Source organism: Catharus ustulatus, chromosome 6 (assembly GCF_009819885.2).
Source record: "Catharus ustulatus isolate bCatUst1 chromosome 6, bCatUst1.pri.v2, whole genome shotgun sequence".
Classification (NCBI taxonomy): domain Eukaryota; kingdom Metazoa; phylum Chordata; class Aves; order Passeriformes; family Turdidae; genus Catharus; species Catharus ustulatus.
In genome coordinates, this window is record NC_046226.1 from 57,353,646 (window position 1) to 57,367,770 (window position 14,125).

At 41.0% G+C, this 14,125-nt stretch overlaps 1 protein-coding gene across 11 annotated transcripts in view; it reads left to right on the forward strand.

Moving 5' to 3' along the window:
• The window catches only part of NAV2 (neuron navigator 2), a 371,722-nt gene that overhangs the window by 322,124 nt on the left and 35,473 nt on the right, over positions 1 to 14,125 (forward strand). For 7 of the 11 annotated variants that reach the window (XM_033061466.2, XM_033061468.1, XM_033061462.2 and 4 more), the window contains 5 exons: positions 3,728 to 4,019; positions 4,939 to 5,641; positions 9,631 to 10,098; positions 11,095 to 11,160; positions 12,370 to 12,414. In XM_033061466.2, coding sequence (XP_032917357.1) covers positions 3,728 to 4,019; positions 4,939 to 5,641; positions 9,631 to 10,098; positions 11,095 to 11,160; positions 12,370 to 12,414 — 1,574 coding nt within the window. The remainder of the gene's footprint in view (positions 1 to 3,727; positions 4,020 to 4,938; positions 5,642 to 9,630; positions 10,099 to 11,094; positions 11,161 to 12,369; positions 12,415 to 14,125) is intronic. The other 4 variants (XM_033061463.2, XM_042779428.1, XM_033061469.1 and 1 more) reach the window with 2 other exon arrangements.

Sequence of the window (14,125 nt, forward strand, 5' to 3'; positions counted from 1 at the left end):
GCTTGTTCAGGCAGTAGTGTGTAGTTATTGGCAGAGGAGGCTAGGAGCAAAGAATGCACAAACAAGTCGTGTTTGCAGTTTTTTTGGTGTGATGCGTGTCTCTGACCTGCTTCTCTCCTCAGTTTTCATGAATGACATTCTTTATTCCAGCTATTCTGTTATCTGCAAATTGTTGCCCATAAAATAGTTCATTTTCAGTGGAACTTTTCAGTGGAACAAACTACTCGAATCTTGTCAACCAAGGAAATGAAAAGAACTTGGAGTGCTGAAAGGCATACCATGCAGAGTTAATTTTTTGCTGCCAGTTGTAGACCTGAGAGCTCATGATGCAGTGAATGCTGCAGACACTTTTTCTGTCTTTCCTGAAGGTCTCTGTGATGGCCAGTGCCCAGGTTAGCCTTCCCCAGGGTGGTGAGCCACAAAGCACTAGCACACATTCGCAGAAGGGTGTGGACTTTTCTTCTCAGGGTGTCCCTTGCTTTGGTTATCCTAAACAGTAGGTGTTTTTGAGCTGCTGTGGTTCTATCACATCTCTTTGAGAGAGTACAGAAGTTGGATTTCATATAATCAAGGAAGGATCTCGCAGCTAATACATGTGCAGCTGGGAGTCCAGGCAAACAGTGCAGCAACATCAAAGGGAGAGAGCCTGAACATGTCAGTGTCTGCTGATAAAATCAGTAACTCAGGCAGAATCATCTCTGCAAAGAAAGGCATAGTTGCAGTAGGAAAAAATCTCTGTTAAGAAGCTGATTTTTGGAGCTGATGAGTACCCCATACTCCAGAATCTGTATTTTCTCCATCTTTGAGAAACAGGACTTAAATATGATATTAACTCTATCTTCAGAGACATTTCTAGCTGTAGCCCATTTTTACAGCAATTTAATGAAGAAGTTTGCAAGTTGTTTTTGAACACACTGGTGATGGGAACCAGAATTTGCCTTACCATGTTCCCATGTCCTGCTGTGATTATGCCAAGTACCAAACCACTTAATATTGTTATGAGTTTTGGCACTCTGTTATTTTTCCTTTTCTGTATTGCACAGAATTAGGTAAGTTGCCTTTATCACAGTACTGCATATAGTGTGCTTTTAAAGTAATGTCATATGCATATTTTAAGGAGAAATTAAGACATTTGAAAATAACTCATTTAACTGAAATAAGATGGGAGAAAGAGGCCAAGTAATAAATTCTATCATGTGTTGGTAAAAAGATCAGAAGATAGAAAGGTTTCTTTAAATAAGAAACTGCAGCATCCCTAAGCAGTTATATAAGACATTTTCTCAGCAAAGATGGGTTTGGTCTGTTCACAGCTTTGGATTTACAAAATTTTATGAGTGAGTTGAGAAATCCTGGTGGTTTGCTCCCAGCTCAGGCTTTGCTCTCAGCTCATGCTCGCTGTGTCTTCCATGACCTCCAGCCAAGAGTATTTCCACTTTCACCCGTCCGGGCGAGTGGAGTTTCAGCTGCAATCCCCAAGCCAGGTTTCACTGTGTTTTGGTTTTGATTCCTTAGTCATGTTTCTGCACTTTTCTCTGTGTTTACCATTAAACAGAAACATCTCTGGCCAGAGGGCTTCAAAGGTGGAGGTGCAGCCTTTCAAAGGCTGCAGGAAAACTTTGGCTGTGGGTGTGGAATGAAAGGGAGGAGAGCAAAGGTAGAGGATTTCTTGCATTGCTGTTCTCTCTGTGGAGACTATACTAAATTTACAGATTAGGGGAGGGGAAATAGAAGATATGGGAATATTTTGTAGTTGACCAAAACTAGAGTAAGGCCTTTGCTAGCAAGTAGATGTATTTCTTGTTCTTGAACACTAACAACACACACACACAATTCCAGACAAGGAGCTTAGAACAAGATACTGAAGTGACCATGTGAGGAATGGTGACTTTGAGGTGGCTTTGTTGGTTGATTATTTGGTACTTTTTGCCTCTTCCAAGATCTGTGAATGTAGGAGATGTTTGCATGAAACAGTGATTTTGGAGATTTACATAGGAACAGTCACAATGTGAATTTATTACACACCTCCTGATAGTCAGAAACAGAAAGGTGACCCACCAGCCCCTAACCTGGCAGGCATAGGAAGAGAAGGGAGTTAAAAAGCAGAGATCCTCTCAAGCCTGTGCTGGATTTCTCTCCTTGAATGGAGACACAGGGAAACATTTGTGTAGCATTAGGAAAAGTATAAGAGTATAGCATTATCTAAATCCATAATTCAAAATGCATCTTAGTCTAATGACTAAATATGTAGATAAATAACCCAAGCCCTGTTTCCCAACTGAAGAAAGACCATTGTGATATGTGGTGTCAGCTTTCACACACTGATCGCTTAACTAGTTTTTCAGGCTTTGCAGTAAAAAGCAGAGGAACTCCAATCACTGTTCCCCTAATTCTTTAATATTAATGGTGTGATCTGGTAGGAAAATAAAAGTCATAAACTTAAAACATTCTTTAGGAATTAAAAAATAAAAGGCTGAAAAGTGTGGTAAATAAATTTACAGCTTCTCCTGTACTATGTTTTTCTGGTTATCCAAGGGGAATAAAGACTGAGCTTTATAGTGCTTTGGGATATTTAAAATAATTTCCTTTTAAATGAATTCTTTGTTTTGCCTACCGCACAGTTCTGAGCACATTCATCTTCTATTGAGGCTACAGGGCAGAAGAGGTGGCATCAACACCTCACCAAAACCCATCAGCGCGTATTTGGGCGCTGCACAGTCAGGTGTTGAATTATCAATCTCTTTCGTGGTGCTGAGGTGGTTGCAGAACATTCAGCTATGAATTTTTTATCCTGATCAGAGTCAAACATGCGGATATTTGTCATTTGTGCCTGATTACAAAATGGTTGGTTGTGCTGCTACCACATTTGCCAAATATAAGCAGCAGCATTTGGCAGGAATAGAGTGCTGGAAGAGTAATCATTAGCAGTGGGAAATATTAATGTATGGGGAATGTATAAGATATACACACACATATATATATATATATATATAGAGAGAGAGAGTGCATTAGATTTAATTTAAGCATTTCTGAGATTTTGGTAAAGGTTTGCTAATGAGAAATTTTTATGTTTAATACCAAGCTTAGCAAAATTCTCTGTAAGAGAGTGGTAGCACAATCAATCTGTGCAAAGACTAGGGGAAAAAACAGTCTGTAAGAGAAACTAAGGTAGTTTATGTATTGAAGTCAGTATTGTTGGAAAGTTTTTCTTCAGTCCTTGGGTATCCTTCTACTATGTTAGGTTAGAATTAACAGCATTCCACATATTCAGATCTGTTCCAAAAACTGCCTCCTCATGCTCTGGAGATCAGATTGCCAGACAAGAGATAAGAAAGCAGCAGGAACAAAGGAAGGCTGGCTGGACAGGTTTGAAATGCTTTTTTGGCATTGCAGTAAAAGGGTTTGTCAGAAATTTCAGATGGAGGATTATAACTGTCATGGAGCTGAATATGTCCTTTATAAATCAAGTAGGGTTTTTTACCTTTCTATATTCCAAGGAGCATGGCCGATGTGTTTTTTGTATTTTTTCTTACAAAGCATATTAAAAAGATTTGTTATTGCTGGGGTTAATTTCTTGCTGTGACATTTCTTCATCAAAGGCATGTCGTGTTCATTGGTACTCAGACGTGACTGCTGAGCTGATTAATCAGGTTGATGGTTCTTACTTATAAAGCTTCTTAAAAGAAAGACTTGCTCTGAAAGTTGTCTTGCAATTCCTTATCTGTCCTAGACTGATGCAGAAAAGCATTCCCAAGTGGAGCGGAATTCCTTATGGTCCGGTGATGAAGTCAAGAAATCCGACGGGGGATCTGATAGCGGCATAAAAATGGAGCCGGGATCTAAATGGAGGCGGAATCCCTCTGATGTGTCAGATGAGTCTGATAAAAGCACTTCTGGTAGGAAGAGCACTGTTATTTCCCAGACGGGCTCCTGGCGACGGGGCATGTCAGCTCAGGTTGGCATTACCACACCAAGGCCTAAACCTTCAACCACCCCAGGCACACTAAAGACACCTGGAACAGGTGAGAAAAGGCGTAAGATGTAAACAAGCCAAAAAGTGTGTTCAGTGTGAAAACAGTTTACATATTTTGCAGAGGCAGAACCTGAACTTCAGGTAATCCTATCTGTATTTTTAGGCATTGCTTTAACCTAAGCAGCATCTTGTATATCCACATTTCTATTTCTATCTGAAAATGTGTATTTCAGATTAGTTCGCCCTGCCAGTTGTTTTCATGAAAACTCTGCTCTTAAGCCAAGCTATTTATTTGGCACAGTATTGCTGTATGAAGAATAAATAATATAGTTTTAGTTTTTGAAGTCACTGTTAACCAAGAACACACAATATATATGGTTTAGGAGATTTTTTTTCGCCTTACTAAACAAGCATGCTTGTTTATACTAAACATTATTTCCGACTTTTCTTGTAAATGTATTAATGATTTTAGCACTTGCAGATGTGTGAATGAAAATTGATTGAATTTGCATAATCAAGCAATATAATTTAATACCTCTCTTTTTATTAGGTCTTGTACACAATTGTATATGAAAAAGTTAACATTAGATACTGTCTTGAACAATACAAATTCTTTAACAATGCCTTTTAGGGAAATTGTACTATCAGCCTAACACTACTAGTGTGTAATAATAGAAATGATCAATCTGTAGTAGCTGCAGAGGGAAACATTTTTTTCTTATCTGTCACTTATGTAAGGCTGTTCTGCTTTTCATATTCTCGAGGGCAAAGGCACCACATACTTTTTTTGGCAAGTCTGCATGTGTAACTCACTAGAGTGGCGTGTAAGTTCAGTGCAGACTAGATCATAACTTTGAACCGCACTCCAGTGGCTAACACGCTTTTGCTTTTCATGCTGCTTTGAGTTTCATCATTTGCTTGATGTTTTCAAGTCATTAAATATTAGAATTCTTTTTCTATTTTTGTAGGGAAAACTGATGACGCCAAGGTATCAGAAAAGGGTAGACTATCTCCTAAAGCTGGACATGTTAAACGTTCCCCATCAGATGCAGGACGCAGCAGTGGTGATGAATCCAAAAAGCTTCCCACAAGTAATTCTAGGACAACTGCTGCTAATGCTAATACATTTGGATTTAAGAAACAGAGCGGGTCAGCCATAGGCATGACCATAATCACTGCCAGTGGGGCAACTCTCACCAGTAGATCGGCTACCTTGGGAAAGATCCCCAAGTCATCTGGACTCATGGGTAGGACCACTGGTCGGAAGACTAGTGTTGATGGCTCCCAGAACCAGGATGATGGCTACTTAGCACTTAGTGCACGAACTAATCTTCAGTACCGTAGCTTACCCCGGCCCAGTAAATCCAGTAGCAGAAGTGGAGCTGGGAATAGATCTAGTACGAGTAGCATAGACTCCAACATAAGCAGCAAGTCAGCTGGTTTGCCTGTCCCTAAAATCAGAGAGCCTGCCAAGGTAATCCTTGGAAGCTCTCTGCCAGGATTAGTCAATCAGACTGATAAAGAGAAAGGGATTTCGTCTGACAACGAAAGTGTGGCTTCATGTAATTCTGTTAAAGTGAACCCTGCATCACAGCCTGCTGCTAGCGGAGCTCAGAGTACCCACCAGCAAGGAGTCAAGTACCCCGATGTGGCCTCTCCCACTCTGCGCAGGTAGGCAACGAATTCCTTGGTTGTGCAGTGGTGTTAGCGGGAGCTGAATGAGCAGGATCTGCCAGCCAGGCCTGGCTGGCTTTGGTGCAGCACTTACTATTTAGTGTCCTACTTCAAGGTCTTTGTATTTGCATTTAATTTCACATAAACAGGTTGGCCAGTGTTGTGGATACTTAGGACATCACGCGACAGCAGCAGAGGTCTGACATTTAGGAAAAAACCAAACCTGTCTGGCAGAAAGTTTGACAATTGCGATTTGAGTCTCCTTGTTGCAAAAGTCATACCTGGAGGTTTTATCCATGCAGCTATCACAGAAAAAAGAATTTTCTTACCTGAAGGATACTGAAGAGTAATTGCACAGATGTATATGTAACAAACCTGGAAATATTCCAGTCGTGGATCAAATTGTAAACCAACAACTGGAGGTTTATCTCAGATTTTCATTATGACAGTGGCATTGACCTGCCATGCTTAGATTCACCCAAAGCAAACTATTATAAATTGTGTGGATTAGCCCAGTATGTTGCCAGTCTCAACATTTCAGCCTGTGTAGAAGAACCCTAAATAAAGTTACTGTCTAAGTTGGGTTAAATTTTCTTATTTCAATACTATGTTTTGGACAAAAATCCTGTCTTCTACTTCTCCAAGAGAGCCCCACACACTAACATCAACAAATAGTTAGTGAGGAGCTAATTTATGCAGTATATATCAAAACCTTGATATTGGTGAAAAGTTCTGTTAAAATTATTCTTCAACTGAATTTGAGTAGCTTGTCTGTTGCAGTGTTTTGCATTTCATTTTGTCGTGACGCCCATAATACCCATACAGTTATGCTCCATCATCCTGCTTCCAGTGATGTGAGAAAGCCACATTCCATCTGAAGCACCAGTGCAAGCATAATGGCTGTGATGGCAGCTTAGGCTGATGTTGTAAACTTTTTTAGATGGGTGGTTTTATTTGAAGAGTCTGTGTGAGGATAATTGAAGATACTTTATTTTGTACCTGGTTAACAATAGATAAACCATGTACTTTGGAACATGAGATTTTCATCAGTGGCTACTTAAATACTTCAGTAGGCCTTTCTCTTCTGTAGGCTACACCATGAGAAATGCAGATTTTCAGTGATTTCAGTGTGCCTCAGGCAATACATTGGTAGGAATGTGACTGGGATTTTTTTTATTGCTAAAAAGCTACATTGCTGGCTGTGTAATTGAAATGTTACATTAGAAATACGTGCAACTTTAAGGAGCAGACAGTGAGGCTCAATTTAACTATTCCCTCATTTGATTTACAATTTCACACTTGAATTTTCACCAACCTGTCAAAGCTATCATGTGTTGAAATGCATCAGAGTTGAATTGGGCCATGTCTGCTTATTGCTGATTTCTACGATGACAGTAAAGAAGATTTCGAGCTTAAATTTCATAGTCAGTTGAGCTGCAGACATTGTTTTTTTGCATATTTCCTCTTGGCCCTGTAATTTTTTTTGGTGTTACACAGTGAATTAGAATCCATACCTTTGTAATGATACAGACTTACCTGTGAGTTTGTGAATATGTGCAACTTCCATGTTGTCATAAACAGGGAGTAGCTTAAAAACAACTTGTAAAACTGTTGTGTGGGTGTTTGGGGTTTTTTAAGCTCTGGGATCCTTTCTTTAAGAGTAGTTTCCCTAGTGCAGCTGAAGAGGTTTTATGCTCTGGCACAAGAATACCTTAGGGAATGCCCTAAGCTGTTGTGGCTGCTGAAGGCCATGGAATTATGGACTGGTTTGGGTTGGAAGGGACTTTGAAGATCATCTCATTCTGACTCCCCTGCCATGAACAGGGACACCTTCCACTATCGCAGCTTGCTCAAAGCCCCACCCAGGCCTGACCTTGAACACTTCCAGGGATAGGGCAGCCACAGCTTCCCTGGGAAACCTGTGCCAGACCCTCACCATCCTCACAGGGAAGAATTTCTTCCTTATGTCTGATCTAAGCCTGCCCTCTCAGCTGGAAGTGTTGTCCAAGTGACTTGTGGCAGGTATGCAGCAGCAGCTGCCCAGCTCAGGTGTGTTCCAGGCACTGGAGCTGCGGGAAGCACCGGTGCAGCGCACACAGCTCACCTGTGCAGCGTGGACACTGCTGCTGGGCAGCACTGGGTGCTGTGGGTGTGTCTTAGTTTGGAGGACAGGTGTCTACTGAGAAAGGCAGGAACTTCTCTTTGAAAATGGAGAATGTAAGTCCCTCCCTCCAAATTATTATAATTTTGAAATCAAGGGGCTTTCAGGCAAAGATATGGGAATTAGGAAGAACAGTTCTTTACCAGGGAAATTAAAATAGAAATACAGTACTACAAAGTAACAAACCCCAAACCCTGACACAGTCAGAGTACAACCTGACACCCCGTCAGGCAGGGTGTTGGCAGCAGTCCCATTCCATGGTGGCTGCATCCTCCTGCAGTGACAGATGTGGCTCAGTTGGAGCAGTGCTCCTGCAGAAGGTGCAGGTTCCCTCTGAAGGTCCAGTGGTGATGTGGAGAAATCCGGTTTCCCTCTGGAGTCCAGTGGAGAAAGGGGCTCCCTTAGTGTCCCAAAACCTCTGTTTTTATCTTGGTAAGAAATGTTGGGCTCTTCCCCCTGGCTGGAGCAACTTCCAATGGGATGCAGTAATTTTGTCAGTCCCACAGTGGGACTCAATGGCCATTAGCAGAAAATGACTGGCTGGAGGAAGGATGGGTTGTGAAAAGATAAAGAACAATGCCCTGCCTGGTTTCAATGGGTGGCCCATTAGCAGAATATCTCCCACAGAGATAAGGATCACTGCCCCCACCCTCAACAGATGGTGATAGAATAGATACCTTTTATCACATCCTGTGTAACCTAAGACAGGGTGCCCAGCTCTAACACAGCCTGTGTTTTTGGGACGTGAGGGACAAAGTGACGTAGTGTCCAGGTGTCCAACAGCCAGGGCATGCTCCAAAGCAGAGAAAGTTCTGCCTAGTGCATGCCCACCCCTAATCCTTTAGGAACACTTGTATGGAAGTGCTGTAGACCTCTATTCCGAAAGGTTTCACCCACAGTACTAAACAGTGAATGATTAAAAAGCAAATGTGTATACAGGTACATGTGAGGAAAACTAAGGACCCAAGGGCAGTTACAGGAACCAAGTGGCAGAAACAAAAGCAATAATTTTGGGGTGGATGTTTGAAGCTGGAGTGGAAGATACGCTTCCTTCCTAGTTTTGAAGATGAGTTTTGGAGTTATTGATAATTTAGTCTAAAGCATGGTTGCTGCTAAGGCACTTGGGCACTTCTGAGAAGTTTCTCATTGTTTATGAGGGAACAGGGGTCTTTGCTTCCTTGGCAGTGCAGCTGCATCACAGGCAGCAGTGATGCTGCGGTCAGCCTCCTCCATCCCCTCCCTCTCTGAGTTCTGGAACTCATTTAGTGTTTTACTGGCCAGTTCCAGGTGCCAAAAAACAGGTAACATCACATTCTCCACTAAAAAAATACGGTTTTCAGCCAGTTTGGCTCATGGAATGAAACAAGCCTACATTTGGTATAAGTCCACTGTTGCATCCCAGCGAAAGCTGCTTCTGTGCAGACCATTTGGTGATTTGCACAGAATTTACCTGGTTAGTAAACTTTCAATCTCTAGTGTTCCATACATCAGGTTGCTTCTCTGGTGTCCTCTTTCCTTAAGGAACAGAAGGTTATATGATTGTCTTAGTTCTGTGACACTGTATTTTAGCTTTGTGAAAATACTGGTTGATGATTCAAAGATGACAAACCTGAGATAGATTTGAAGCTGGTATAATTGCCTCTGGTCTTTGTTGAAAGGGACAGTGAACACAAGGAGATTATAAATGTGTAGTTGCATATGTACAAACTAGGATTATGTACTCAGTACTGGTTTTCTGAAGCTGATATATATGGTCTAGATATAAGGTATCTTTGTGTTTACTGTTCCATTTTATGTATTTTTCATGCTGTCTTCTTTTTTACAGACTTTTTGGTGGCAAGCCTAGTAAACAAGTTCCCATCACAACAGCTGAAAATATGAAAAATTCAGTTGTCATCTCCAACCCTCATGCTACCATGAACCAGCAGGGTAACCTTGACTCCCCATCTGGCAGTGGTGTGCTGAGCAGTGGGGGCAGCAGTCCCCTCTATGGTAAAAGTACTGATCTCAACCAGTCTCCACTGGCTTCCAGCCCCAGTTCTGCACACTCGGCTCCTTCCAACAGCCTGACATGGGGTACCAATGCCAGTAGCTCTTCTGCAGTTAGCAAGGATGGCATTGGATACCAGTCTGTCAGCAGCCTTCACACCAGCTGCGAATCCATAGACATCTCCCTGAGCAGTGGAGGTGGGCTGAGCCGTAATTCCTCCAGTGGCTTGATTCCAGCCTCCAAGGATGATTCTCTGACCCCCTTTGTCCGAACCAACAGTGTTAAGACTACATTGTCTGAAAGGTTGGTGAGTTTTTTCTGTTCTTTCCATATGTTTGTATCTCAAGTGGGAATGAAGCCCTGGCAGCAGTAGCAGACACTGCAGATGCAGATCAAGTAATGCCTCTTACCAGATAATGCAGATAAATCTAGGATAGAACATATAGATAAGTTATTTGGGGAAAGGAGCCCAGTTCAGAGCAGGAGGATGGGTTCAGATGAGGTTTTAAATTTGCTGTCACAGCCAATGTGACAACTTTTTTTTGCTGCCATATGGTACCTAATACTTGAATTTTGCATCGTAGGTTATCCTTCCAAAGATCTGCTGAATTGAGCTGATAGTGATATTTTTTAAAACCCTCCAATTTTGCTTGGAAAAATCAAGTGCTTCCTGTTAAACTTTTTGGTTATAGAATTTGACAACTTTCAAACTGGAGGTGATCCTGAAAAGACAAGTCCACATCTCCATAGTCCCTTGATCCCTTCTTGTCCTCTCCTGCTGCCTTATCCCATCTCTAATTGCTCCCTACAATATTTCAAGCATTCATGTGAATGCTTAGTGAATCCTGTTGGAAGCTGGATCCAAGTGAAAAGCAATCAGATGAATTGTATTTCAGACTGATCAGTTCCCAGCTCTGTATACTGTGAGATTCACTGGTATGTTAATGGACACAGGATAGGACCTGGGAGGAGGCTGAAGAGGAAGGAGGGAGCAGGGCTTTTCCAGCATCAGAACTAGATGGCACACAGAGCTGGCACTGGGGTGAACTCAGCAGTGGTCTCTGAAAGACCCCTTGTAGATGGCAGCTGAACCCTTCCAAGTACTGGAAATCAGCTGATGCGTAGTGATGAGTTCAGGTTGCAGAATTTTTGTAGCTGTGTCTCAATGGAGAAAGTTGCACCTGAATGTAATGTTCTGATAGTTTGGGATTCTGTTTGTGTATTATTATTTTGTTCTCTCATCTTTTCATTCTAATATTCCTTCTCTTGTTTCCTGTCTTGTTGGACTGCTCTTTCTAGCCCTCTTTCCTCCCCTGCTGCTAGCCCCAAATTCTGCCGAAATACTTTGCCCAGGAGACAGGACAGGTAATGCTGTCTCAGGACAGGAGTATGTTCAAGGCTGTAGGTTTTGTTGCCCATCTCAGTGAAGCAAATTGTTTTGTGCCAGACCGTGCTCAGTTGAGTGCTCTGCTGTGTTCATCATCCAGGTGTGAACTGACACAAAGACATGCCAGTGAGAGTCCCTGCAAATACCCATTTACCCCCCAAATCAATCTGGTGAGGGGCATACAGCACAGTTGGCATGTTTTTGGTGTTACTCTTGTTTCTGGGAATGTCCTTTGGTTTGGGGGTGTACTTTTAACCCACCCTTCATATCTTTACCAAAGGCAATTTGAAAATCATGCCCCTTTTTTTTTTTTCCCAACAAATCTAAACTCTCACTAGCATTTCAGCATTCCTCTGGCATGCTGCTTTTCCCACTGCCTTCCTGGCCTGTCCTTTTTGTCTTGACGTCCCTGTGTCATTCAGTGTCGTCAGTCTCTTACTGCAGCTTGGCTCGTGAGTGTTTTCCAAGTACTTGGGCACATTCATCCTTGTACAAATGAATGCTAAAGTTAGCAAAAGATGACACAAATCTAAACATTCCAGCTCACTTTTGCTCACTGATGTAATTTTAATTAGTCCCATACTGTAACTTAGCTATAAGGGTTGTCATTTAATTGATTTACTTAAGCATAGAGATATTTTCTTTAAAAACAGATTAACAGGCTCTGGTCATCAGTTGTAAAAACATAAACTGAAATAGTTAACTTTTGGGCAACTGATCAGTCCATTTTACTTTGCTAATGAGACTTAGACTAAGATTTGGAAATTTAAACAGTCTGGGCTCACTACCTCTGTGCAGTAATTAGGTGCATTCCATAAGTGGCGTCTGCTGAAAGAAATGATGGGAAGATGGTTTGGACTTGAAGATTCCCATCAAGTTTTACCAATAGCCTGCTGAAAAGTGTATTTTTAAACACTCATTTGATGTTTAAAGAGCCGTTTTTGTTCATTGTGGGTAGGAGAAACAGTGAAATGAGGTTGTGAACAGATGTGGTTCATTGGCATGGTACCAGCTGCATGTTTGTGCAAACCCTACCTGGGTGAGGAGGTCTGTGCATGTTTCTGTAGGGAGGCCCCAGCACCTTTTCCTCTGGAAAGGTGATGCCAATGTTTGTACGTCCTTCGTCCTGATCTTATTCCTTCCCTTTTGTTCTTCTCTGAAGTTCTTTTCTTTTAACTTTTCTGCAGTGACCCACATCTTGATAGGAACACTTTGCCTAAGAAGGGACTCAGGTATTGGTGTTTCCACATGGTTTAACATCATCTGTGGTGGCTTTGGAGTTTGCTTTGTGTTTCTGTTGTGGCTGGTGGTGATGGTCGCAGTTTGCAAGAGGTGGCAACAATACTCTTTCTTTCTTCTTTCTTTTTTTCTTTCTTTCTAGCTTTCCTTCTTGCTTTCTTACTTGCTTTCTTTCAATCCTCAAAGAAAGCCATTGACAACTCTGCTTTTTTCATCCAGTGGCCTCTCTGCTTGAGCAAGAACTGTGGCTTTTGCTGGCTTAATTGCTGGAAAGCATCTCGAGTCATCCCTGGGTTTGATTTAAAAACAATAATGTTGCTGTTTCTGTGGCTGTTACGTAGAATGACCTGAAATAGTTTTTTAACCCTGGGAACCTTGGTTTTGTTATATAAATAGAAAAGATTTACAAGACCATGCCAAACCTTTCAGGATGAAATTGGACATACTAATTTTTTTTAAATTGCATCTGAATACCTACATCTATCGGGCTCTACTATTGCAGAAAATAACAAAAATAACAAAAACAAACAACAACAACAAAAAAAAACTTTCAGCAGATGTCTTCTCACATATTTTGTACATCTGTAGGGTAGTGATTTTTATAACATACTTTTTTTCCATTGATGCAAGCAATTCTAGCCAGAATTGTTATTAGCTATGTTAATTAAATGCTTTGCATAGAATTTACAGAAGGTATCTTTGACAATTTAGGAAATTGCAGCTTCTGAATTGCTTAATACAGCTTCTGGGATCACTGCCTTGGAACTGCAGATGTGATTTTTTCTGTGCTATGCATCTTGCTCTTCACAGCAGCCTTGTGCCGTGAAGCTGAGTACTAAAAGCCTTTCTTAAAATGGCAATTTTTTTTAATGTTTCAAGTATGTCTCTTATATATACTCTCTTCTAAGACCAAAACATTTGAGTACAGAAGAGGTAGGTATTAATGCTGAAAATAAAAATAAAGCTGTATTGTGTTAAGGTAACATGACTGTTAAAAAGTGCTTTCTAAAGAAGCTCACTTATATGCAAAGTTTTAGAGATGCAGATTGTCAGGGACTGCTGCTGAAGTGGTGAGGCATAAGCAGAACAATGAATGTATTTTTTGAAAGCAGTTTGACTTTTTAAATTATTGCAGTGTTCCCATTGATTTAAAGTAGTCTTAATGAGTGATATCTTACTGTAGGGTATTTAAATGAAGGGAATCAAATTAATTAAATAGATAGTATCAGGTAATAATAGACTTCAAGCTTTTGGAAGGAGAGCTAGTAACTCCTAAATATTTGTCCAAAGACAGACACTGAATTCCATTAGCAGACAAGTGTTTCCATGATGTTCTGGTTGTTGATACCTGTACCCTATCACGTAGCTCACATAATACCTGTCTACCATACCTATTTTTCATACATTTCATCACACATAATAAATCAAGCTTAAGCTGAAACCAGTGGATGTTTTACCACTGATGTTGGCATAGACCACGTTTCTGCTGTTTTCATTGCCTTCAGAAAAGGCTAGACGTGGTCTCCTTTATGATGTTTTAATCCTGTTAGTTTTGAACTAAATGGGATACACCTCTACAGGTCTTATGTGAATATCTCTGGAATATGAAATATTGGGTCACAGCTTGTTGAAAAATATCCTGATAATGACTTTGTTGACTTGAATGTGGTTATAATATCACAAAAAGTCAGCTAAGATTATTGA